The sequence below is a fragment of the Apus apus genome, chromosome 1 (assembly GCF_020740795.1).
Source record: "Apus apus isolate bApuApu2 chromosome 1, bApuApu2.pri.cur, whole genome shotgun sequence".
Taxonomy (NCBI): Eukaryota; Metazoa; Chordata; class Aves; order Apodiformes; family Apodidae; genus Apus; species Apus apus.
The window spans coordinates 124,606,659-124,633,674 of NC_067282.1; the positions used below are offsets into that span (position 1 = coordinate 124,606,659).

The window sequence follows — 27,016 nt, forward strand, 5'->3', positions numbered from 1 at the left end:
TCCAGAAGATAAAACATAACCTTTCATTTTTTTCAGTCTAAGAACCTACAAAATTCTTATAAGTTAGTAAAAAGTTTAAAGCAAATTCCAGCTTTCAGGTTTTGCTCAACGACTCTATCAACTTTGTTTGATGGGTCTCCTGGTGCTTGTGGGTTATGCTACATAATGAAGAAAGACAATTTTTCTTCATCATAATAAATTTAGTTTGAACTTCTTTTTAACTAGTGCTTTTTTTTTCCTGCTCAAATCTGCAACTTGCTGGGAAACATAGGTCCTTCACACCTCTCAACTTAAAAAATTATTGTAGCATCAGATTTCTTCTGTAAAGGGACTGAAAACATTTAAAATTACCCACTATTTGGTCACTATAAATTTCAGCTTTTGGTTTGTAAATATGAAGTAATTGAAAGACTGCAGCACAGTCTTTACATTTTTGCCTATATATTTTTTTTTAATTAGATTTTAAAGACATAGATTTCAGTTGTATTTAGTTTTCTTGCATATAATTGATGTTGAATTTATGTTTTTACAGATTCTAAAAAAAATTATGCAAGGCAGCACGATCTTAAGAAACATGAGCACTGATTTTCTAATTGAAAAAAATTTCTGTCCAACCAATCGTTTTCCTTGTACTCTTAATTAATATTACAGAGTCTCCCTTCTAAATCAAGAAACTGTCTGAAATTACGGGGGCTGGTCAAGAAGAAAATCCAGCTGAAAACAATTCTCTTGATGTTTGCAGGTATCCTTTTCTGGTATAATTTCACTTTCTCTATTTTAAGTATCTTATATTTGAAACAGTTCTCCTAGCTTCCAGAAAGCATTTGTTACTATCCAGTTATCAGGTAGGGCTTAAAAACCTGGTCTCTTAAGGAGAGACTGAGGTCACTCACTATTTGGTGAGAAACTGGCTCAGAGTGGTGTGACGCCGGATGCACAGAACCACTTGGCGGTTGAGATAAACAAAAAAGGCTCCGAGGAATCCAGAACATATCCTGCAGTAGAGAAAACAGAATTATCTCAAGCAATCAATAATATATGAACAATCAACCAACAAACTGTATTTAAGTGTTTTCCATCTTCATCTGCTTATCAAGTCTTTTAAATGTCTCCTAGAGGGTTATTCCTACAGCAACTCACTTGAAGACACTGACTCCCTGGTGAAAGAGATTATTTTGGATCTCTCTGGCACATACTCTGCTATTTTGCCACTTTCAATTTTCTCGTGCTTGGAGGGGGCAATCTCATCTGTGAAAACCTATAAAATAATTATTAAAAAGGACTGACTGATGCCCGTGGGGGCTGGAGAGAGGAAAAAAGAACAGGAAAGAGTAAAAATGGAGTTTAACTCTGATTCAGCAAACTTATATACCTACATCAAATATTTAAAACAATAGCAACTCTTGTGCTTAATGCAAAGTATGTAATTTCTATGATCCTAATCACTTAGGCCTATGTTCCTGATCTTAATAAAGCCAAAAAAGTAGAGTTGTCTGAGGACTGGCCTTGATCCTGGTGCACTCTAGCTTAATGAGACCTGGATAAACAGGATAAATAGAGCCTAATACTCAAAGGTGAAATTAAAATAAAACCCCCAAAAATGGGGAAAAGAGAGCGCACTTAGAATAGGTGAGGGCAAATATTATTTTATATGACAAATAATTAACTCAGAGAATAAACATAACTGCGAATAAACATAAAATTTTCATTTCATTAAGTTTTTAAATTAATGAAATTAATTTTAATAAACTTTGGAGAATTTGGAGCATACAAATTGGCATTGGGACTTTAGTCAAGACTATCTAAGTCTTTTTTTTTTTTAACTACCACATTGGACAACCAGATATTTGAAAGCAGTTGACAGTTGTCATATACTCCTTTCTTAGTCTGTGAACAATACTGCAAAAAAAAAACAAACAAAAAACAAGCAACAAAAACCAGCTCTGCCAACTCAGATCAAAACAAAATGACAAGAAGTTTTGCATTCTACCAGCTGTAACTCACAAGGATTATCTTTGTCCTTGACAATCTAAAGAAAAAGATTCCCCTGAGTTCACCATATAGGTCTCCTTAAGAAGGATCACAGAATGGTTTGGGTTGGAAGGGACCTTAAAGATCATCCAGTTCCAACCCCTCTGCATGGGCAGGGACACCTCCCACCAGACCAGGTTGCTCAGAGCTCCATCCAACCTGCCCTTGAACACTGCCAGGGAGGGGGCAGCCACAGCTTCTCTGGGCAACCTGTGCCAGTGTCTCACCACCCTCACACTAAAGAATTTCTTCATAATGTTTAACCTAAATCTCCCCCCTTCTAGTTTAAAGCCACTACCCTTCATCCTATCACTACATGCCCTTGTAACAATTCATGTACTGAGAGGACAAAGAGGAGTCGTTTCAAAATTTTCATCCTTAAGAATGCTAAAATGTAGCTTACAATACTCAGCCACTTGGGATCTGCTACAGGTGTGAATAAAGAGAATACATGAGATGGATCGAGAACTGGCTAAACAGTAGAGCCCAGAGGGTGGTGATCAATGGTGCAGAGTCCAGCTGGAGACCTGTAACGAGTGGAGTTCCCCAGGAATCAGTGCTGAGTCCAGTCCTGTTCAACATCATCACTAATGACCTGGATGAGGGGACAGAGTGTCTCCTCAGCAAGTTTGCTGATGACACAAAGCTGGGAGGATTGGCTGATTCACCTGAAGGCTGTGCGGCCATTCAGTGAGATTTGGACAGGCTGGAGAGCTGGGCACAGAGGAACCTAATGAAGTTCAACAAGACTAAGTGGAGTCCTGCTCCTGGGGAGGAAACACCATGCACCAGTGCAGCTTAGGGGTTGACCTGCCAGAAGGCAGCCCCATGGAGAAGGACCCTGGAGTCCTGGTTGACAACAAGTTATCCATGGGACAGCAATGTGCCCTTGGGGCCAAGAGAGCCAATAGTATCACGGGATGTATTAAGAACAGTGTGGCCAGCAGGTCGATGGAGGTTCTCCCTCCACTCTACTCTGCCCTCATAAGACCTACTCTGGAGTATTGTGTCTAGTTCTGGGCTCCCCAGTTCTAGAGGGATAGGGATTTGCTGGAAAGAGCCCAACAGAGGGCTGTGATGATGGTTAAGGGCCTGGAACACCTGCCTTACAAGGAAAAGCTAAGAGACCTGGGGCTTTTCAGTCTAGAGAGGAAAAGACTGAGAGGGGACTTCATTAATGTCTACAAATATCTGATGGCTGGGTGTCAAGAAGGAGGGGACAATCTCTTTTCAGTCGTGCCCTGTGATAGGACATGCAATGAATGCAAACTGGAACACAGGAAGTTCCACCTCAACATGAGGAAAAACTTCTTTACTGTGAGGGTGACAGAGCACTGGAACAGGCTGCCCTGAGAGGTTGTGGAGTCTCTTCTCTGAAGACTTTCAAGACCTGTCTGGACATGTTCCTGTGTGATCTGCCCTAGGTATTCCTGCTGCAGCAGCAGGTTGGGACTTGATAACCTTCAGAGGTCCCTTCCAACCCCTATAATTCTATGATTCTATGACATATTACTAGCAAAAACTAGTATATTCATAGATCTTCAACATATTTGATTTCTTAAAAAAAGGTGCTGGAAATCCTCAATTATATTTCTGGACTTGGACTCAAATCTGCTAATTCTTAAATTATTGTAGTAGAATATGTTAACAATGCCAGCAAAGGTATTTTGTACCTACAGTGTATTCCCTTCACTACTATTCTGCAGTGATTTTCCTGGAGCCTCTCTCAAGCTCTAACCCAAGTCCTCACAGCACTTCAAAACTTAGTTTTTCTCTAGTATTTCTGAATTATCTTCTCAATTTTCTTAAGTTCACTCTTAAATTTCCTCCACAAATGAAAAAAACCCAAACAGGTATGTCCATAAATAAAAGAAAACTGACACTCTTCTTAATAAATCAATTGTTTTCCTCACTGGATCAAATTATACTTCAGTTAGCCTTGCCACCACATCAAGGGTACCAAACTCTCTGGAAAAGGATAACCATTCTGAGCTTGTAAAAAGGAAACTTCCTGGTTAAATCTTTTGTCTTATTTTTGTCAAGTGAAAAGGCCACACTTGTTGGATCGGTTCATTTGGGAATGCCATCAGAACCGTTAAAGGGCCATTCAGTAAATCTATACACAGAACCTAGTCCAAATTAGACTTACTTTTTTTCCCAGAACTTTATTTCTGAAAAGCTTCATAGAAAGGAAATAACAAATGGCTTGAAAATACCCACATTTTCTTCCTTATCCACTGTGTTACGTGGGCCCCATTTCTGAAGGAGGAATCCAAACAAGGAGAGACCTTGGTTGTAACAATCAAACTGTTTACAAGAGCTGTAACTGCTTTGCAAAAAAAATTCCTAACAGAGCTCACATGATAATCTTTGCAGAGCAAAAGGCCTAGGCTTATGGGAACTTACCCTATTACAGCAAAAGCTGGCAGCTCTTGCAGGTCAAAAGGGAAATCCATTCGAAAGTTTGTTCTGAACAGGGCTGTGATGGTAACTGTGAGAGAAGAAAAAGGTAGAGAAGGAAAGGGAAAAAGGAGGTGAGAAGTTAAATGCCATAACAGCTAGGGATACAGGGACAGGAGAACTAGCTATATATGTTTCTCTGTGTTTTAATGACATTATGTACAATATTGCAGATTGGCAGACTGCTCTGATTTAGTAATGTCTGGTTTTGAGCACTTTGAGCAAACCTAGGTTTTCAGGTTGCTCAAAGCCTCAACTAACCTGCCCTTGAACACTTCCAGGGATGGGGCAGCCACAGCTTCCCTGGGCAACCTGTGCCAGTGTCTCACTACCCTCATAATGAAGAATTTCCTCCTAATGTCCAATCTAAATCTATCCTTTTCAAGTTTTAATCCATGTAGAAAGTCCCCCCACAGTCCCAGGCACACAGAGATGGTACAAGGGAGAGGTGGAAGAACCAACAGTGAGGGAAGAATGTGATCATTTTTTTTGTTAGATCAGCCCAAGAAATGGATCAACTCAGTTTTGTTTTAAGAAAGATATATTCTAAGCCACTCAATGACAGTACATTAAATGTAGGGCAGGGCACAGTTTCAAGGAGTTTTGCCACTGGGTGGCAATGATGACGAGGGCAAAAGGAAAATGGTCACAACATTTAGACTGAATCTTTCTAGGTCTCTATTCCCACAGGACAGAAAGATTCCTAAGGAAAGATTCATCCCACCTATCTTCATCTGCCTTCCTGGGTGACTAGGCCATCCTGAAACTAAATGGCTAAGCCCTTTCCTCTCCATTGGCTATAAACTCTACTAGTTTGAAGTACCTGTCCAACTCTTACAAGGTAAAAGTTAAGAGAAGTAAAAAGAAATGAGAAAATGTATTTAATGGGAAAGTCTAGATTAAAAAGCTATGAACTGTGCCACGTGTAGAAGTGGTCAGAAAGAGCTGGAGGAAGCCAAGTTGTAAAACACTATGGCAAATAAGAGGATGGTTCAGGACATTTAAAACAAAAATCCTGCAAATTGCAGAACTCCAGTCTTCTGAGATTAGCAAAGAAGGGCCTAAGTTGAGGTAGCCAACAACAATGGGCCAGATGTTCTTTAGAAAGTACAGATAATGGTGTAAAGCCAAACAACAAAGCCATCAGTATCCAGAAGCCTTTACAGATTTTGTGGGCCTAAGAAAAAAAATAATTTCAGGGAGATGCTACACAACTTACTTGCACCTGTCTACTCTGATATGGTTCCTTCTTAGCTGCTACTTCCTGACAGCATTGAGGCATCTTGGAGGTAAAAAATGACAATAAGAGCTGGATCAGTGTAGGCAGCTCTAAGGGTCTTTCTACCTTTTTCCTCACTGCAGCTGCTAGAAATGTCTAAAAGCTGCATGAAAGTGATATCATAATGCACAGTATTGCACTGCAGTACTGTAATGCCTTCCAACAAAACCATTAGATAGCCACATCTGCTTGGAAGTCTGCTAATTTTATCTAAAAGATATTCTGGAAGAAGATCGCAAATGCTTGCCAAAGCAGAAAATTTCACATATTGTGCATGAGTTTGCAATAGTTCATATGTTCAACATGAACCCTACAGGTAGATGTACATAGTGCACATGAAGGGAAGTAGTTTCTTCCACTTTCAAATACATCAACCCAACTCTTACACAGGCTTTCCTACTGGTGATCATAATATCTATACGGGAAACTAGCACAAAGATACCTGCTTATCTACTGAGTGCATAACTTCTGGGGTAGACTTTAGAGATTGTGAAGACATTAAAGAGGGGGCCCTAAGAAAAGCCCTTGTATGAACAAAGACTGAGAAGAGCAGGCTTGTAACATTCATAAGGAAATAAGCAAGAAGAGACACGAAAGATAAGTTAGAGCAAGAATGATAAAAGCTCAAAATATAATTAATGACTTAGCTAGACAAAAGTTTCTAGCTCCTTAATAGAAGAGCATGGAGACTGGCAACACAAAGAAAATTCAGATCTATGAAAAGGAAGTATTTTTCATAGACAATTGGATCATGGAAGTTTTTAACCTAGACAGAGAATGAAGCAGAACGTAATAGTCATTAATGCACGTATTAAGGCTGCCTTGAGGATTCTGAAGAAGGGACAGTAATTAAGATATTTCAGGATTAAGATAATTTTGAATTATTTGAGACATCAGCAAGGGAGCTAGAGTAGGTAAAAAATGAAGGATAGGAGATGATCTCCTGTCCTCTGTCTTCAAATTTCTTATCTTTCCCTAGGGAAGGGACAGAAAGATGTGGTTTTGGTGACAGATCTAATTAATGGTTGAATACCCCTCAATACGAGGCAGTGTTTCACAAACAAAGTGTGACATTTAGGATATATGGTACTTGTCTCGAACAATCCAACAGACAAGCAGTGTTTAGCAAAGAGACGTCTGGGTAACCTACCGAACCGGTTTCACTCAGCTGACAACTGCAAGCCCCCACCCCCCTCGTTCCCCACCTTGTGTCCGCAATGGGGCAACTGCCCCAGGCAACTGCGAACCGGGGAGCCTGGTGTGGGATGTGCTGAGACTGTGGACAAGGAGGCACACAATTGCTGCCACAGCTAGCAGTGAGCAAGGACACCCGGTGATAACCAAGCCTTGAATTAATCAAGAGGCTCAGAGAGTGTTCTCATGTAAATCACCAACTTGGCAGAAAGGACTTGAGGTCTATACAGGCAACTGGACCAAAGGAATGCAGGAGGTGATAAAGAATTTTCACTACAAACATGGAACAGTGATTGGGTAACCACTCATGGCTACCCCAAGAATGAACTGTATAAAGGAGAAGAGCATCACTCTACTATGAAACAACTGGAGCTCTGGGTGGTGACTTCCCTTTAACTGTATTTCCTTTCCTGATCTTTCTCTTTTGTAGCTTGGGGTTAGTTATCACATCTGTTACAAGCTTATGAAAAGTACACAGCTGTAACCCTTACCAGCTAATTTGTACCTAAATAAAAGCCTATTTGTGCACCCAATACTGTGTTATCTTCCTTTTGCCTGGCAAAGAATCTCCATGTGTCTGATTATCCGACTGTGACACAAAGATGTAGCCACTTTCTATATTCAAGAGAATATTCAAGGCAAATACTGTTTTAGCACAAAAAAAAAACCCACCCCAAACCAAACCAAAACAAAACCCAACCCTGTGAAGTCAGAAAACACATAAGGTTATAGCAGTTTTAAGTAAGGCAACTGCTTACGTGGAGCTCAGATCAATAAAGTAGATAAAATTGTAAGAATAAAAGATGAAAGAATAAAAGACATTATAAGTAAGCAGCTTACAAAAGAAATTGCAGCCTTCTGCACCAGCTGGAACTCCATCCCTGCAGTATCTAACACGTTCTCTTGAACAATCTTATTCAGTGCTATTTCTGTCTGCAAAAATGTTGCACTCAACACTTTTCAGTTACCTGAGACAGTTATTTTTTCAGGACTTTCAGTTAGACTCTACCACTCTCATAGTCTCCTAATCTTTTTATCATCTCAGTTTTCTAGACTATTTGTTTTTTATGCTTCTAGTCAAGATACGACCAGTGCAGACCATGGTATTTCCAGCAGACTGCAGCAGCACACAATGTAGTGTGTCACATCCTCTGTGGTGGGACACCCCTATGCAGCCCTGGCATTATGCTGAGCAGCTTACCTGCATCCTTGTTCCAAACAGCGAGGACTCGGAAAATGAAGGCACTAAAGGTAGCTGCAAAGAAACCTCTCCAATAATTACGCACAGCAAAATAAGTGGAAGTGACCTCAATGCTGAAAAGGACCCCTAGAAAGAGTTGGAAAGAGAGCAAAGTTAAAATCAGAAGTGCAATATGAGAGGCATGAGAGCCTTCTAAGTAGTCTTCTAGAGCAGTGGTCTCCAAACTTCTTTGATAGTGCACCCCTATCAATATATGTGGATTTATTAAAAAACTATATACAAGTACTACTGTACTAAGATATTGTGTACCATATGAAACATACACTAAAAACAGAAATTAAAAAAAGATGAGATCAAGATGAAAAACCAAATTTTTTAAAGGAATTTGTTTTATGTATTAATGGAACAAAAAAGCTTTTGTTCTCACTAAAAATATTGATTTCCTTTATTTTTAAAAAATCTTGGTTTAAGACTCTGTGATACAGTGATTCAAAAGTCTGGTTCTATGCAGTTTATTTTGATGCCTAATATCTGTCACAGCTAATATAAAATGTCTCACAAAAATACATAGAAGAAATGCATCTTTGGCTGTGCTGACTGAATCATGATACTATTTTTCAATAGCAGCCACCACTTATGCAAAGGGTTTTTTTTGAAATTTGGATAGTAAATTTGCTGCAATAGCTTGCCTGGGAGCAGTGCAGTGAATGATTTTCAGGTCTGGTGTTATCTATGTAACATTACCATGCAATCCTTATCTTATGCCAGTCAAAGCAGCTGCCCCACTGGTTGTTACACTTGCACAGGTTTTCCATTTTTATTAAAGAAGTAATTTATCATTGAGGATACATCTTCTCTGGTAGATCTTTTCCTTAGTAGCTCACAGAAAGTGGTTCTTCATGTTCTTCCCTATCAAAGCAGAATCTGGCAAATACCATAAGCTGAGACATGTTAGAAATATCTGTATATTCATCCAGCTGCATAGCAAGCTTCTCACACTGTAGCTTGTACTAATATTTGTTTCTTCAAATCTTCAGCAATGTTTTCTGTGCATCTTCCACCAGTGTTTGCTGACAAAGGAATACATTTTAATTTTTCACTGTATTGCTCTCTGATATTATTTCAGCCATTTTTACCATGGCAGGAAGAACAAGTGTTTCCCTAGTGGTATGTGGCTTTTTGTCTTTTGTAATGAAGTAAGAAACCCCAAAGGAGGCTTCTAAACATTTATCATTAAGTTTAGTGAAATTTTATAAAGTACTGGATTGAATATCACACTGTTTGAAACATTGCTTTAAAAATTGTAGAGGTTTGTCTTGTTCTGAATGCTTAGTTTTTAAATGTCTTGCTAATTCTGATGGCTTCATATCATCATTAGCTAACTTCTCAAAGCACAATATACACTTAAGGTGAGGTTTACTGTTAATCCATACTTCAAATAGTCTTTGATAATTTCCTATTTTGGGCCAATTTCTTGTCAGACCTGATTAGCTGATCCTGATTTTTACCTTGTAATGTGGCTGATTAACAGCTTCTTCTAGGAACAGGAGAAGTGTCAGCTCTGCCATTATCTTGCCATTTGTTTGTGCTCACTTTATTAGTATTATATTCAATCCGTGGTCTCTTTGCAGGAATCTTTTTAAGCCACTTATCCATTTTGTGAGGATTAGTTCAGTTCACATTAGACAATGTAATCTGTGAATCCACTTATGTGGCTACATCATGATTCCAGAGTGCTGGAAGCAAGCAAATAAGTGAGGGCACCACTGCAAACCCTCTGTGTTGTGAACACTGTATGTGGCCAGTGGCAATGCAACATGTGTGCTGAACGTTAGTAAAGCTTGATTTATTCTAATATTAAAAAAATAGGAATTCTGGTATTTCCTTCCCACACCCCAATGAATCATCGTGAGCTCTCCTGAGGTATGCACATCCCAGTTTGGACACCACTGCTCTGGAGACCCTTCTCCTCTTGCCTGCAGAAGGTGGACAACATGGAAAAAAGACCAAATCAGAGATGCTGGGGAGGCTGGTAACCTTAAAGATAAAGTTTCTTTGTCCAAGGTAGCTGACAGATCAGAAATATGGTGCAGGAAATGGGAAGAGGAGAAGAGTACTGGGCAGGGGAGGATTTAGGTGCCTGAGAAAAAGGAAACAGAACAGCCACTTGCCTCCAAGTGGTGTCCCAAAGCAGCAGCCGACTCCGACAGCACAACCCACGGTCAGGACATCTGTGTAATAATATGGCTGCTACTGGTGAAAGAGACAAAGAGAGACAGACAAATGGGAAGAAGGAGGAGAGAAAGCAGAGCATGAGTAACAAAACTGGCAGGTACTGCCACATGCTGTCACTCAGCTCTGTCACCTGTCTTGAGAGTTACAGCTATAATTATCTTACTTCTCCCTTCTGGATGGCTTTAAAACATTCAAAAGTTAAGACCTGGTACAACACAGGCATACACATGGAGTCACATCTTCAAGACACATGAAGAAGGCAGCATCTTGTCTTTCATTGAACCATGCACATTTCTGTCACTGTAGAAGAAATGTGAAAATGTGGAAGGCACACAAGTGTGTTTTACTCCATCTCTTTTACTTTGGCAGGGAATCTCAGGATTCATATGTGCCAGAGAGCGCCTCAAAAAACCCAGCCTATGAGTTTGTGTGCACAAGGCACATGCATATTCAGGACTGAGTGTGGAGAGATGCTGGGTAGGTAGGTCATCCTGGGTAGGTCAGTGGGTAACAGATCACCTAGTAAAGGATTGTGCTGTCCTGATGAAAACAGTCAAGACTATAAAGGGAAACGGAAGGCATAAAAGGTGGACTCTCTCCTAAGACAGTTTTGGAAGACTCTTTTGCTCTTCTCTGGACATGCTGCAGCACCTCAATGTCTTTCTTGTACTGGGGGGCCCCAAACTGCCCTAATCCTGCTGGCCACACTATCCCTGATACAGGCCAAGATGCTGTTTGCCTTTTTTGCTACCTGGGCATGCTGCTGGCTCATATTCAGCCAGCTATTGAGTAAAACCCCCAGGCCCTTCTCCTCAGGCTTGTAGTGTTGCCTGGGGTTGCTGTGATCCAAGTGCAGGACCTGACACCTGGCCTTCTTAAAGCTCATAAAATTGGTCTTGGCCCATTGATCCAATCTGTCCAGGTGCCTCTGCAGAGTCTTCCTACCCTCAGGCAGATCAACGCTTCTGCCCAACTTGGTGTTATCTGCAGACTTACTGCTGGTGCACTCAATCCCCTTGTCCAGATCACTGACAAAGATATTAAACAGAACTGGCTCAAATACTGAGCTCTGGGGAACACCACTTGTGACTGGCCACCAACTGGGTTTAACTCTATTCACCACAACTCTTTGGGCCAGCCAGTTTTGTACCCAGCAAAGCGTACACCTGTCCAACACAGGTAGTCAGTTTCCCCAGGAGAATGCTGTGAGAAATGGTGCCAAAAAAAGTCTAGGTAGGCAATGACCTGAGCCTTTCCCTCATCCACAAAGCAGATCATCTTGTAATAGAAAATCAGGTTGGTCAAGCAGGACCTGCCCTTCACAAAACCATGTCCTGTATGTGCCGCATGATGGCACGTGGGATAATCTGCTCTGTAACCTTCCCTGGCACTGAGGTCTACCTGACAGGCTTGTAGTTCCTCAGATCCTCCTTCTGGCATTTCTAACATTTTCTAACCTCCAGTCAACTGGGACCTCCCTGGTTAGCCAGGGCTGATGGAAAGTGGCTTGCTGCCCACTTCTGCCAGCTCCTTCAGTACTGTTGAGTGGATCCCATCCAGCCCCATAGATTTGTGTGTGCCTAAGTGGTGTAGGAGGTCACTACCATTTCCTCTTGGATTATGAGGGCTCCAATCTGGTCCCCTTCCCTGTTTTCTAGCTCAGGGGGCTGGGTACCCAGAGAACTGGTCTACTACTAAAGACTGAGGCAAAGAAGGGATTAAGTACCTCCAAGGGTGAAGATTTGCCAATCTCTCCTGACACCTGTGCCACCCTGAACCACCTTAGGGGGAAAGGGGAGTATATTTTTTCATGCATAGATAAAATTTCCCTAGTTGCAAGTTGTGCCTGTAGTCTCCTGTCCTTTCCCTGTTCTCCGAGAACAGTTTGGCTAGTTTGTGTAACATCCCCTTTAGCTACAGAGGACAGCAATTAGACAACTCCTCCTTTAACCTTCACTTTTCTATCCTCTCTTAGTGAACTATGCATAATGTGTCCTGCAGCCTCTGCGAATATATCAATTCCAGGAACACAGAAAGAAACAAGAACTGTATGTAGACTGTGTTATGAAATGGTTTTGTTTGGGGGTTTTTTGTTTGTTTGTTGTTTGGGGTTTTTTTACTATTAAGAGAGATCCACTGCTCTCCTGCATGCTACTAATGGTTGCCCCTGACTATAGTCTGATCCCTGGTTCTGAACCTGCTTTCTTTCAAGGTTTTTGGCAGACTTCCAAGTTTTCCCTTGAAGCCTCAGGCTTCAGCTCAGGCTATCTCCAACTTCCTAGATTGACCACATATGCACAGATCTCAGCCTGTTTCATGCTGAACCTGATTTTCTTCCTGGCACATCTTTTCTCATGTTATCCACAAAACAACCTTGAATTTGTAGCTGACAAACTGGGTTCCTTCCTTTCTTTAATAGCAAACCAGAGTAACTGTTGTTATTGTTGATGCAAGACCATGTTGAATTTATCAGCTAACTCATCTATTTGATGACTAACAGAAAAGTAATGCATGAAAGCCAACTTAGAAAAAAATATTGCATCTAAAAAACTCCTTAAAATACTGGGCACAATCACCTTATAGAGAGGTTAGAGGCAGTGCATGGGAGAGGAAGAGACAACAAAGAATATAGAACATTTTAAAACAAATTATCTATGATAACTTCCAGCTTGCTCCCACTGTTTTACAAAGGAGTTACTGTTTCCACTGTTTTAGGTAGAAGTTTCCATGTGCTGTTTAAAAACCTTACGTGATCCAGAAGACTAGTACAAATGGAAGAGAAGAGATATAAACTTACACATTTCTACTCAAAGCAGGATCATAGAAAAGTGGGAAGTGGCCACTGGAGATGTCTTCTCCAACTTCCTGCTCAGAGTTGTGCTAATTCCAAGGCTAGATCAAGGTTCTTGTCCAGGTAAGTCCTGAACATCTCCCAGGGTGGAGATTCCCCAGTCCTCCTGGGCATCTGTGCCAGTGCTGAACTGCCCTTAGAGGAGGGGAATGTATTTTCTTTATACACAGTCAGAACTTCCCTTGTTGCAAGTTGTGCCTATTGCCTCTTGCACTGTGCCCTTCTGAAAAGAGCCTGGATCAATCTTTGCTAAAATCTCCCTTTAGGTGATTGATGACACCAGTTAGATCATCCTCCTTTAGCCTTTTCTCCTTTAGGCTGAGCAAACCTAGCCTCCTCAGCCCCTTCTCATATGCCACTACTCCAGCCTCCAACCATCTTTCTGCCTTTTGCATCTTGTTTATGTTGGGGGTGCAAAACTTTACACACTGATATTTCTGTTCTTCAGTTCACTGATGAAGTACTCATTTGTAGTTTCCTGTTCACATTATCATTTCCTGTCATACTTGCCATCATCTCCTGTCCTTACATGTTGCTACTCCTTTAATGAAGGGTTTTTAAAATTTCTGTTCTCTGCTCAGTCCTTGTTGATTTTCTGGGCAGACCTTGGTGCTCTCCAGGTTGAACAATGTCCATGACAGACAGGGACTGAACAAGCTGCATCATTAGAAATCAGCACATCAATAGGTGTCATTTTTCCTATAGCCTTCCCTTTCTTTCACTGTCACCAGTTACACACGAAAGAAAACTCATGTTGCTAGGCTGGAGAGGTAACTGTGGAGAACCTTTCCTGAGGGCAGGAAATCTGACAGCAAGAGGCTAAATGAGTTGTACATTAAATGTCACACATAGGAAGACACTTGCCTCCAAGAGAAGCGCCGAAGCAACATCCAACTCCAACTGTGCAAGCCGCCACCGGAAGATCGAACTGCCTATGCACATTCTGGAACAGAGAGTGCAGCCAGAGAAGGGCATGCTGGGGTTACAGGGAGCACAGCCAGGGGTTAGGATCCAGAATGATGAAATGAAGCAACAGCCAGCAGCAGATTCAGCCATTGCTATTACAAATAGCAGGCTTTACACTTTAGTGCAGTCTTTAGTACTGTCAGCTGGTCTTCAACAGTGACATCTGGTCCTCACGCACAGACAGGATCTACTCAAGTAGAAAAGCACCTCCTGTTGTTGTATTACACAGCCAGTTTCTGCTAGGAGCCTGCATGTAAGCAGTCCTGGCAGTTAGCTATATAGGCAGTTAATAGATTTTTAATACAACTAGTCAATACAGTGATCAGCCTGCAGAAGCTGTTCTGCGATGGCAAAAGCCTGGACACAGTCCCAGTGTCTATAATTAGCAATGCTGTATAAATTCAGCTTAAAGACAAATTGATCTTCTGCAGCTACTTTTTATACAGACAATGATCTCAGTGCAATGGTATCAGCATAATGAGATTGAAAAACCATCAACTGCATATTCCTAACCAGCCTTACCATCCTAATGGGTAACATTGGTGGTCCTGCACATCTGACTGTATATCTGGCCTCCCACTACCAATTTCTTTGGTTATTATTTTACTGCTCTACAGCAGTAGAGTGAACTTCAATCCATATGCTTCCTCTTTGTCTTATGGCCTACCAATACTATCCTATCTGTCTTAGGAGCTGAGCCTGTGGAAGAGCCATATGCAGAGTTATGTGCGTTACCTCATACACACCACAAAAGATTGACATGAACTTGCTGAGAACTGCAGCACAGATGCTGGCAATATGCACAAAAGGACCCTGCAAGAGAAAAGGAGAAGAAAATCAGAGGGTTACTCTCTAGTAACTTACAATCATTTAGCCATTGCAGATTTCATAATTTCTCCTTGGCCATCTCAGCCAGTGTTCCAATCTTTTTTTTCTTTCTCCCCCTGTTAAAGACTTGAGTTCTTTGATGTTTTCTATATTGAGCCTTCCAAAGTTGAAGAAAAATGGTCAATGGAAGATAAATATTGCTGGAAAAAGCAGAGGTTTGAGAAGAGAAATGGCACCAAATAAAGAAAACATTTATAGACCTTCTTCCACAGACATCACCTCTCACCTCCCAGGCCCTGGACACCACAACAATATTTACCTCTTTCCCCACAGGCATGCCACTTCCAAGCCCAGCTGTGAGAGCCACAACCTTGGCCACAAAAGCTTTGGGAGTAAGATATTCCTTGAGGACCACTCCTCTCATAATTGTCTTGAGCTCTGGGATGCCAGACCCTGAAAAAAGCAGCAGAGCAGGGGATGAAGAAAACCTGCAGGCAAATGGAATAAGAAGAGCAGACAGACAGAAACAGATCTTGTCATGCCTTCTACCCTCACCGACAGCCTGTGGAGAGACGAGGTGGCAGAAAATGGCCGCAAACAGAATAAGAAGAAGTGGGTATATGACCCACACCAGATACTGCAGAGGAACATTTGGGTGCAGCTCTCTGTACATCCACTTGTAGGCTGTAGACAGACAAACAAAGAGGTCAGTAACCACAGCTGCTCTAAACAGGTTGGTAGACATCAAAGAATCATACACTTGCTAAGCATGCCCATACTAACTCTTATGGAGAAATGATATCCTCAAGTTCTCATTTTCTAAGACACGATTTGTTACATTTTAACTACAAGTTCCCAAACAGTACAGGCATCGCGCAGATATGGATAGAAGTGGCTTTCTGTTCTCAGTGTTAATAGCTGTGCCCAAGTGTGGTGTAAGAAGAGGTATGTTACATGGGGCTGTGAAGATGAATCACTGTAGAAGGACTTACATTTGCCAACCTGTGGGCTTTATGTGAGTCCTGAAGGTCCACCAATAGTTTGTGCTCTGTCCTCTATCTCAATCACATAAAAAAGATTGTTGAGAGAATTGCTTCTTTCTGAAAAACTAGCTTAAAAGCTCTGCTTGTGATTTGCCTTTTAAAGCAGCAGCATGAAGGGAGCTGTGGCAACTATTAAAACACCATTTTGACCATTGCTAAGCCAGGTACAAAAGCATGAGCTACCAAGAACCCAAACTGAACTGCAGCTCCTACGTGGTTGATCTTTGCCTGAGCTGGCTTTCCACACAGCAGGAGGCTGAGACTTGGTGGTGAGAAAGAAACAAACAACGAAACAAAGAACTCAGCTGCAGGGAGTATGAAGCACAAGGGCCTTCTGAGACTGGTAGGGTAAGCCAGATGCCTGGTGGATGGGGAAGCTCTAGAAGGAGGAACACTGGGCTGAAAGGATATTGGGAGATCTCAGGAACTGCAGTGCCTGGTGGACATAAGCAGCCAAGAGCACTGATTGGAAAGGGTTGGTGTGCATGTGCGGGTAAGGACGGGGACACTGAGCTTAAGGACATAGGAACAGTGCAGTTAAGAGGATGTGGACAATATTGTCTGTGTCTGTGTGCATGGAAATGGGGGGCAGGTGGACTGAAAGATCTAGTGATCATTATAGCTGGCAAAATGGAGAAGGACCATAGGAAATATGCAAGGACAGTGATTAGGGAATCTTGGTGAAAAGATTTAAAGAAGAGAGCTCTGTGTGACCAGGTAGCAGGAAACTACAGGGCACTGTATAAACAAAAGTTGGAATGAACAATAAGGAGGTAAAAAGCAGAAACAGTGTCAGGAGGGCACGTAAGAGCCCCTTTCCCTTCCCATCTCCCATGTGCTCAACAGATCTGGGGAGGATGGGAACCAGTATAATAAGAAGGACAACAGCATCACTTCCCTGTGCCCTACATGTTCAAGAGAGCAGGAGGAAAAGGGAGTAAAAACAATGGTTTGTCTTTGACTCACACACATGTACTTTGTTTCAGCCTGCTTACTTCCTGATTTTTCCCTGCCATCTCTTTAAAGAGCCTCTCCCTAGTTAACTTTTTCTCTACTATATTTCCAGTACTTCAAACTTCCCAGGCAGTGATGGGTGAGGACGGGACACTGATGTTACAGTAGGAGAACACTGGTCACTGGGCTTTGTAAAACTTTCATATAATTGAAAATGTGTTTTTACAACACCTGAAGGAGACCCACCCTGTAGGCTTTTCGCACTGGCATAATCCATTCCCCAGCTCACCAACGCCATGACCAGGCCCAACAGAACCAAGAAAATCCAGTCCTCTCCAAGTTTCTTGGTAACATACTTCTGGATGCGTCTAGCACAGTCTGTGGAGGGAAGAGTGAACCAGAAAAACTGAGGGAACAGAGATGAAGCCTGTGTCTGTCTTTCTGCTCCTATGCGGAGAACTGACTGCAACAAGGATTTATTTGGAAGCATCATGGGCTTAGTGTTGAAGGACTGGTACCCATCAGTCTCTTACACTGTGTCACAAAATCATAGAATCATAGAATGGTTTGGGTTGGAAAGGACCTTAAAGATTATTTAGATCCAGACCCCCTGCATTGGAAGGTTGTGTGTGGAATTTAACATCTTGTGCACTTGCAGCAAAAATCTGACATAAGAAAGTCTTTTTCCTTCTGTTACAGAGATCTGTTGTAGAAAAAATTAATTACCTTGGGACTGGCCTTTTCCCCAAACATATCTTGGCTCTTCCTAGCATTAAAGCTGTCACTAAAAAGTCTTTTGGATCCACTATGATTGACTTTCCTTTTCTTTTTCTCTCCAGCCACAATTTTCTTGTCTTTTTGCCTTGCTTAAATTCCATCACTGGCTGGCCTACCCAATATCTGGTCACAGGGTTATTAAAACTGAATGATCCCTACCTTGACATTTGGAATAGTGCTCTTCTTTGATCTCTACTTGACTTGCACGTTTCCGGGGTCTTTCATTGCTCTTTTGGTCCCGCTTCTTATTGAGTACTTTTGCTGCTTCCTTCTCTGCAAAGTCAGATATCTGGTCTGTGTATTGGCCATAAAGCTAGAGGAGCAGAAAGCAAGAGACATCAAAAGGAAAAAGTAATGCAAATGCTCCTTCACAAGCATCATGAAAGAGGAAAAGCAGATCTACTAACAGTCAGAGGTACAGCCCCAAATGTACCCAAGGAAGGAAACAGACTCAGGAGCTCTCAGCCAGATGCAGATCATTTATTTATTTTTTCTTTTTCCTTCTGGTTCCCTCTTCCCAATCTCTTAACAATCTTTTTGCTTCCTTTTGGGGTGTAAAAGACACAATCACTGATTTTAATTGCTTCCTAGCATCCTGAAAAAGAGTTGGCTCAGGTCTGAAGAGATTGAGCAGGCTTTCTGAAGGTACAAAAGAAGGTCAAAACAGTTCACAAGGCTGCCGCTGTCTCATAGACTTCAGCAACACTGTGAAATATCTCTGAAGGTTTCTAGAGGTATTACACTATCAAGCAGGCTGCAAGAATGTTCTGCATCTGTTCCTTCTGCAGCCAAGGAATGCCTAACAGGGCACATAGCCACTGAAGGTGTCTGTGGAGGAAAAGAAGCAGCATCAGCTCAGGGTTCTGCACGCTTCCCATTATTTACCCAAATCATCAAGCATCCTCACATAACTCCTCTGAATTTCCCAGCTGCCTAATCCAGTCTTTGTCCTCAGATACTTATCTTGGCATTCAGTTGGTTATATGCAACTCATGAGTAGCTACATGTGCTTGCCAATGACATTTCACACATGGACCTGTAGTAAACTTGACAGTTGTGCCATCTTGTCCAAAATGAGATATCAAGAGATCTCGAAGGATCTTAACTGTGCCCCCTTGTTTACTAATCAGTTTCCCTCAAGAGCAGCAATCCTTCCTCACTCTTTCAGAGTAGAGGTGGGGAGTAGCATTTGAGTAGCAGAGAATAAGGCTCTCCATGTCACCTGTCCTGTGAATCAGCTTCAACTTTACTTGAGGCCAGGTTACCGCCTGATGTGTGTCTGGTGATCTTGGCACTGCGAGAATGTGACCCTTGACTTCCTCCCCAGCCCAACATCTGCTTCTCTAAGATTTTCTCAGTAGCAAGAGGGGAGTGATCTATGTTTTGATCAGCAAAATCAGAAATTTCAGCTGGAGAATGACAAGGCACATGAGAAATATAAAGCACTATCATGCACTTAAAGACATTCCTAGTTGACAGATTTGTGACTCCAGCTTTCGAAGTAGCAGAGGAGATGTTGCTCTTGTTCCCTGGGCATGTCCATGAGCTGAAACATCATCTGTACAACAGGCATAATGCAGCTGATATATTTGTGAGAGAATGTGAGATCAAACAGATCCAGAGACTCACAGAAAGATTTACACTGGAAGGTGTAATCAACTCTGGAGGATCCTCGCCCAGGGCTCTGCTCACCGCACCGAACTCCAAAGCCAGATGAACCCACTCAAAACCTTATCCAGGCAATTCCTAAACACCTCTAAGGGTGGAAATTCCCCAGCTTTTCTGAGCACCCGTTTCAGGGCTCCACCAATTAATATTTCCACATAACAAATTACTGGAGGCCCTAAGCAGTTTATTTATTTGCATATATTCCTCAAGAGACACTCGAACTGTGTGCAATAGCTCCCATCAAAATCCCTAGTATTTTTTTTTTCAGAACACACATCTAGGCTTTTTTTAAATCATCCTGTTCTTAAGGTGGCTTACCTGCTGTCTCTTAGACAAATTGACCCTATCTGAACATCTGAAAGTATTCTTCCATTCATCACTGTATTGGAAGCTGACAAATATAATGTAATTAATAATCCCATGATTATCAACATGCTCTAGGCAAATTAAGCAATGCAGACTTTTTGCAGTGTGGAATGGCCCCTATGAGCCCTATAATATAGACAAGACAGTGAAACATCAGGCTGAAAAACTTCATCTACAAGGTGAGCTTTCACATACAGAATCCAGTCCTAAATAGCAGATTACTTCTTTTTTCTCTCACTGTGTCTATTTCAGTCAGAAATGCCAAGTATTAGCAGATGTTTCATTGCCTTTATATAGTAATGATGGATGGGTTTTTATCAAATACAGCTTAATGCAAACTATTAATTCAAACCTGTGTCAAGTATGATATTAAAATTTAGAGTATTCCATCTGCCCAGATGGAACAGCATGGTAGGGTATGTATGACAGATAGTATGAGTAGTAGAAGTCCTTATACAGTAACCTATTTCACTGAGTCCATCTGGGAAATGGGGCACTCAGGGTATGGAAAAGAGGATTTAGTTTCCAAACATGAAGAGTCTGTCCTGGAGAATAAATTAGTCTCAACTCACTTAAAGAGTGCTTCTTCATACACGGGCTTTGCTTCTCCAAGACTCTGGCACTATTTAAAATGGTAGGAGATTGTGGGACAGAGAAAGAATTAAGAAATCAGAGGATGACCTTAAAGCGAAATTAGGTTAAGCAAGAAATGTCCACTCCATAGAAGACATGTAAAAATATAACACAGCCAGATACAGATTGTTCCTTCTTCTGGTGCTCGCTCCATAACACAATACAGGGTTTCTGAGTACCAGAAAATCTGGAGAGAATGTTAAAAGGTATCAATTACCAGAGGAGGTACTATCATGTCTAGCTTGGCTAAATGCTGAGTGACAACATGATAATGGTGCAAAACAGCTGAAGGTATAAATACTGCTAAAGGGGCAGAATCCAAAAAAACAAACACGGAGAAAGTACCACCACAGTAAAATTCATTTTCAGGGAGGAAGCATTTATTAACAGTTAACTGTAAGCCAGCAGTCTATTTCTTTGCAAAAAAAGACAGGGAAGTTTCATTGCTTGAGTAGTGGAGGAAGAGCTGCACAGAATCTCAGGGGGAAAATATGTATAGCACCACAGTCTCAAGACTTATCTGGGAACTGTTTTCTGAGAGCTCAGCACCTGCATAAAACTGCTCTCCTCTCAGAGTCCAAAGCCTAAGAAGCTATTTCCCATGCCATCCAGATGGAGCTATACGTTCTCCACAGCATACTCCAGTCCTTCCACCAGCACTGCCAGTGCTTATTGTTTCGAATCTGCTGCTCCTGGCCATTGATGTAGCCACCCTGCTGTTCCTGAAATTATCTTCCTTAGGCTACAAAAAAAAAAAAAAATAGCCATATTTGGTCTCAAAGGTGAAATCTCCAAAACCTGCTTTCTTAAGTAAATTTAAGTCAGTAAAAAGCATGGACTCAACTGCTCAGACATAAGAGTCAATGAGGCAAAGGTGAGGGGAGGAGGGCAGCAACAAAATAACAGTTTTCTTCTGAAGAACAGATTGCAGAGGGGAGATCTAACAGCGGTCCCAACACCTGGGGGGAGAAGGGAGCTGGAGAAAAACATCAGAGTGAGACTTCATGGAGGCACACAGTGAAAGGTAAAAGGTATGACTTGCAAGAAAGGACAGTCTGACTCTATATAAGGAAAACATGTCCTTGTCCACCCTATCTCAAGAGTGGTTCAGCACAGATAACAAGCGCTCAGAGAGACTGGGGAATCTTTAGTCTTGGAGGTGTTCAGAATTTGCCTGGACAAGGCACTGGACAATATGACCTAGCTTTGGAGTCAGCCTTGCTGGGAACAGGAGCTTGGAAGACTTTGAGAGGTCCATCTTTCTGTGAGTCTGTTATTCTATAATACTGCATTGCTTAATTACTCATTACATATCCCTCCTATTACACCCATCTGTGTACTGCTGAGGGAGCTCTCTGCTGTGAACCCTCTTTCTGTAGTTATTAATAAAACAGCTTCTAAATACTTACCAGCTGTAGCTGCTTTCTCATGCAGAAACAAATACAAAATCTTACAGTGTATGAAAATGTATATTTTCTCAAGGTATATTGCATCATAAATATACTGTTATCTCAATTGTCCAAAATTATACATATATTACTATTATTATCCTACTGCTATTATTATTGTCTACTAACTATGTTTATTAACTACCAATTTTCTGAAGGTTCCGTATTCCACTGTTCTGGGATTTGTGTAAGCCAAATAAAATCACAGAGCCAGTCTGAAACAGCTTCCAATACACATGTAAAACAGAAGACTAGCAAAAGAAAAGGACACAACAGAAGCAAAATCTCTCTCTACATGTGAAAAAAATTTCACATGACAGCCGGGAAAGAAACATTAATTATTTCCTTGCATGGAAATGGATGAAAATATGTGCAAAAGGTTGGTTTTAATGCTAAGAAGTGTGCATGTTTGTACAAGTTGTGTACATTAACAAGCATAGTTATCCTTTCTCTGCATGTGCATGAGTGGCTAGCAAAATATACATATGCACAGCAAGTCTGGTTCTGCCAGAACATGTCTGCATATAAAGTTTCATATATAAACATGCATACATATGTGCATATGTGACTGTTTATGTAAAAGTACTAGGGCATATTTTTCAGTAAATCTATAAATACAGCCATCTGTTTTTAAGACTGCTAATTGTGTTCACAAATGCATGCTTCCCTGGGGACATTCCAACCTGAAGGTGTACCTGGGAATGCATTTGGTGGCCTGCTTGTTGGTGTGTGTGGGTGTCTCCTGCCATGCTCTGAGCAGCTGCCTCTGGAGTTCAGCAGACACTCCAATGCTAGGTCCCAAGAATAATAGAATCACAGAATGTTTTGGGTTGGAAGGGACCTTAAAGGTCATCTAGCTCCAATTCCCCTACATTGGCTGTGACACTTCCCACTAGTTTAGGTTGCTCAGAGCCCCATCTAGCCTGGCCTTTAATACTTCCTGGAATGGAACATCCACAACTTCCCTGAGAAACTTGTTCCAGTGTCTCACCACTTTCTTACTGAAGAATTTCCTCCTAATACCTATTCTAAATCTCCCCTCTTTCAGTTATAATCCCTTAGCCCTCGTCCTCTTGCTAAAAGCCCTTGTATTGTCTCACTGTGTCCTCTGTGCCTGCTTGTGAGAGTGGTTTTACACCTGTGGGAACAGCATATAGGGTGGACACCTGTGAACTGGGATGTTTTTGTGCCTGGAAGTGCTTTACTGGAGAAACTGCAACCAACAGCTCCCCCTCACCCCCAACTCACTAACAGCTCCTGCAGCACAAAGTGCATTTCCAGAGTGCGCCTCATCTCTCCAGCTCCACCCGCCTGCCATCCTCTTGGTGGGGCCACGACACTCCCCCAGGGCCAGCCGTGGCCTCGGGCAGGGCTGATGGCAGCAGCCTGACCCCACACTGGGCCGGGCCACAGGGCTGGCACTCAGCAGCAGGCCACAGGCACAGAATCATTGAATGATTTGGGTTAGAAAGGACCTTAAAGATCATCTGGTTTCAACCTCCCTGCCATGGGCGGGGACACCTCTCGTTACACCTGGTTGCTCAGAGCCTCATCCAATCTGCACGTGAATACTTGCAGGGATGGGACTTGCACAGCTTCCCTGGGGAACCTGTTCCAGTGTCTCATCCTGGTGGAGTTCAGCTCCAGAGCAGTGCGTGTACCCCTCCATCCCACCCCACCCCATGCTCACCCTGCTAGGGTGCCTGCTGCAGACAAACCAGTGCCTTGCCTTAGTGTAAATGAAGAGTAAACCTCACCAGTCCTCTGCCCAGACACCTGACTCTTTGGACTGCTGCTTCCAAATCATCCAGAGAGTGGGTTTGGTAGAGTTTAGTGCAGGAGTTATTGGTCAACTCTCAGATGCTTTAGACAAGTTTCAGACAAGAAATTCCTGAGTATGGCCATTTAACTGATTTTCTAATCTTTTGCAAGGTGGAACATATAATCCTTATTAGGATGTATATATACTGGAGGATATTTTCTTGGTAGCAAATGTGTTTTTTTCTCTATTCCTAAATCACAAAAGTCTTCAGGAGGTGATTAAAGCATCCACTCCCTCATTCTCCAGTAATTCACCTCAGCACTCATTTAAGGGGATTTGTATACACACAAGGAGAAACATCTGCTTTGTCTGAATTTCACATTCACACATTCTCTTCCTCATCATCTGACTAGATATGACTGGATCCTTCGTTGCTCTAAAGCTGTCTATGTCAGCTTAGTATGAGCAGAGTGGTAGGAAATAAGATACCAGGACTCTGCTGTAAAACCACCCATTTGCAGGAGGTTGTCCCAAAAGGAGAGGTAATGGAGATACAGAGGGTAATGGAACAAGAAGCCATAACCAGAGAACATCTACATCCCAGATATTTTCCTGAGCTGCTGCTTGTATGAACCAGAGCAATAGTAATGCCAAGTTTAAGGGTTAGAAAATCCCTTATTTACAACTTCCCTAAGAGTTATCAAAATTATCAATATGCATGCATAGGTCTATGATCATGAACTGCTTTTTGGTCAGAGAAAAGTCAGAACAGAGCTTTGCATGACTACACCTACACAGCTGTGCAGATAGATACCCATCTATACACATCACTGTTCTCTTTGGTTTTTTTCACTCTTCTACTCAGTATCACTGTACAGCTGAGGGCAGCTGCAGTTCCTTTGTGCTGTCACACATATATGAATGGTCTAATTTGATTTTCCCCATCCCAGCTCGCCAATTTTAACTCTCTTTGTGTCCCAAACAGGTGAAAATGACTCCTGACTTGAAATGCAAGTAGCACTTCTGGATAACAGTACAACTGAGAAAGTCAGTGTCTGATCTGGGAGTCAGCAAGCAAAGGGGGACAGGGATGTGTGCTCTACAGCACCCCAAGTGATCCCAGGGAGACCTGTGCTGCCACAAACATCCCAGTTGTCCAGCCCTACCTGTGGGTAGCTGAGGGAGTTCTCCAGGCAGTGCAGGTTGTCCCCTGTCCCCCCGGCCTCGCGTCCTGCCTCCACAGGTATCCCGTAACGGGTGCATTTCTCAAAGCAGACGTAGTCGTATTGCGGTGTGCCCTCCCACAAAGCTGACTTCGATCTGGGCTCCTGGGTCTTGGTCTCTGAGCTCTCCATGCCTCTACTCTTCCTCATACTCAGTTGTAATGGAGCTGCTGCTTAGGGCCTTACCTAGAACCACCACATGTTCTGGCTGAAAGCATGGCCTCTGCACTTCTTCCTCCTTCCTTCCTTCCTCTCCTCAGACCACTCTGACTTGTCCTGTTCCTGCACTCTCTCTCTGCCCCTCTTCCTTCTCCTTGTGTCCCTCTCACTTTCTCCCTTCCTGCCCAAAGGCAGTGATTGCAGGGTCTAACTATATTTATAGCAACTTTCCTCTGCCACATGATTCCCCAGTGCCTCGTCTGATCTCAGAAAAAGGCACTCACTCTGTTGGGATTGAATATCAGGTGTGGACAAGAGGGGAACTCCTGAAGGAGAAGGAAGGGGGAGGGGGGGAGGGAGGAAGAAGGCTGTAAGATGGACAGATCTAGAAGTACCAATTCAGAAAGCAGACAGGAGGAAACCAAAATCATTATCCAGGAGATCTCTTCTTTCACAGATTTCCATCCTGAGGAAGCCACATTTGCAATGAGAAAAAAATTCAGTGAGCTTTCTTACTCTCTTCGCAAATACCAGGTATCCAAAAGAATGACAATCATAAAGATGCCAGCAACTATGGTGAGATGGAAAAGAGATGGGCACACACTCTGTATCCCAAGATAATTTTTCAAAGTCCATGCTCCACAAGAGAAGCAGCAAGCCCTAATGTAGAAGTTAAGACATCCCTATAAGCTGCTGAGCATTCCAGCTTAATCTCAGCCCTCCCAAGTGCCCTTACGGTGAACACTTTACACTTTTGAAGAATGTCACCAAGCTGCTCTGTGGGTGTTCTCTTACGGGTATAAGCAGAAATCTGTTTTTCTTGATGCATGCTTTTCCACAAGCTAGAGTATTCGACAGCTTCTGCTCTCTGCTCTGTCACTTGTTTCTCAGCCAGGCAAAAAAATAATGAGCTCAGTCAATACCAGTGAGCTACCAGCCAGTGACAGGAGTGAGAAGCACATGCCAGCAACATGGTCTAAGACACACCTCACAGTCCTGTCAGTGTGCTGCTAGTAACCATGTGTCTATTGATGGCTATTAATCAGTGAAGAGCAGATGCCACTAGAACAAGAAACCTTTACTATCCTCATGAGGAGGACAACCCACAAAAGCCTGCGCTTACACTCATGCACACTCACAATGTAATAACACCTCATCCATAGTATCAAATGGTAGACTGATAGCTGTGATGAAAATGAACAATCATTTTGCACACAGTGGTACAAGTGTACACTCTAGAAAGAACCTACCTCTGAGGACATCTGCAGCTAAGGATCTAGTACTTGCATAAAACCTAGTGGGAGAGCACTTCTTGTCAAACAATATCTCTGCCTCTGATCTCTGTACCCAGATATTGTCTACCAAGGCAAAGATTGGGGACTGAAATTCAGCGTTCCAGTGCAGGACAAAATACATAGCACCTGTAGATATCCTGCATTTATGTCACATTATTTCCTGTCTCCTGTCTCCTCTTACCATGTTCCACAGCTTATAAAGCACCCTCCCCTGCCCCTCTTTCTCCCAGGAGGAAAGCACTTTGTCATCTGGCTTGACACTATTAACATACTCTCTGCCACACAAGGTACCAATAATCTTTTGTCACAGCATCACTGACACTAGTCTAGTTAAATTGAAAGCAGCAGCTCTCAAGGTGTATTTGCTTTGAGATCTACTGCTTCTATTTCAGACTCAAAGAACTTGAAGACCCAACAGTTTGTCCACTTTCTTCAATTGGCACAGCTATGTATTGAAAGGTAGTACTCCAGCTGGGCAATAATTTATTTTCTTGATTACTCATCTATGATGCTTTATACTACCAAAAATCTACCACTGCTCTTTTGTCAGGACACAGCCATGTAATACTGCTGTTGCTTAAGAGTTTATCACAACAGACTCAGGATACTAGCACAGAAGTGGAGGAAGATATAAAAAAAATAA

General features: G+C 42.2%; 1 protein-coding gene across 7 annotated transcripts in view; it reads right to left on the reverse strand.

The window, feature by feature from the left end:
• Nucleotides 1-27,016, reverse strand: part of CLCN1 (chloride voltage-gated channel 1) — a 63,616-nt gene that overhangs the window by 15,275 nt on the left and 21,325 nt on the right. For 4 of the 7 annotated variants that reach the window (XR_007891853.1, XM_051643184.1, XM_051643176.1 and 1 more), the window contains exons 1-10: nucleotides 24,863-25,258; nucleotides 17,979-18,132; nucleotides 17,289-17,420; nucleotides 15,601-15,729; nucleotides 15,365-15,498; nucleotides 14,953-15,030; nucleotides 10,337-10,415; nucleotides 8,166-8,291; nucleotides 4,438-4,522; nucleotides 894-995 (exon numbers count right to left, since the gene is read on the reverse strand). Coding sequence is in view for 6 of the 7 variants with exons in the window: in XM_051643184.1 (XP_051499144.1) it covers nucleotides 894-995; nucleotides 4,438-4,522; nucleotides 8,166-8,291; nucleotides 10,337-10,415; nucleotides 14,953-15,030; nucleotides 15,365-15,498; nucleotides 15,601-15,729; nucleotides 17,289-17,420; nucleotides 17,979-18,132; nucleotides 24,863-25,069 (1,226 nt within the window). In the remaining variant the exon portion in view is untranslated. Of the gene's footprint in view, nucleotides 1-893; nucleotides 996-4,437; nucleotides 4,523-8,165; nucleotides 8,292-10,336; nucleotides 10,416-14,952; nucleotides 15,031-15,364; nucleotides 15,499-15,600; nucleotides 15,730-17,288; nucleotides 17,421-17,978; nucleotides 18,133-24,862; nucleotides 25,259-27,016 lie in introns of those variants that run through there. The other 3 variants (XM_051643201.1, XM_051643194.1, XM_051643210.1) reach the window with 3 other exon arrangements.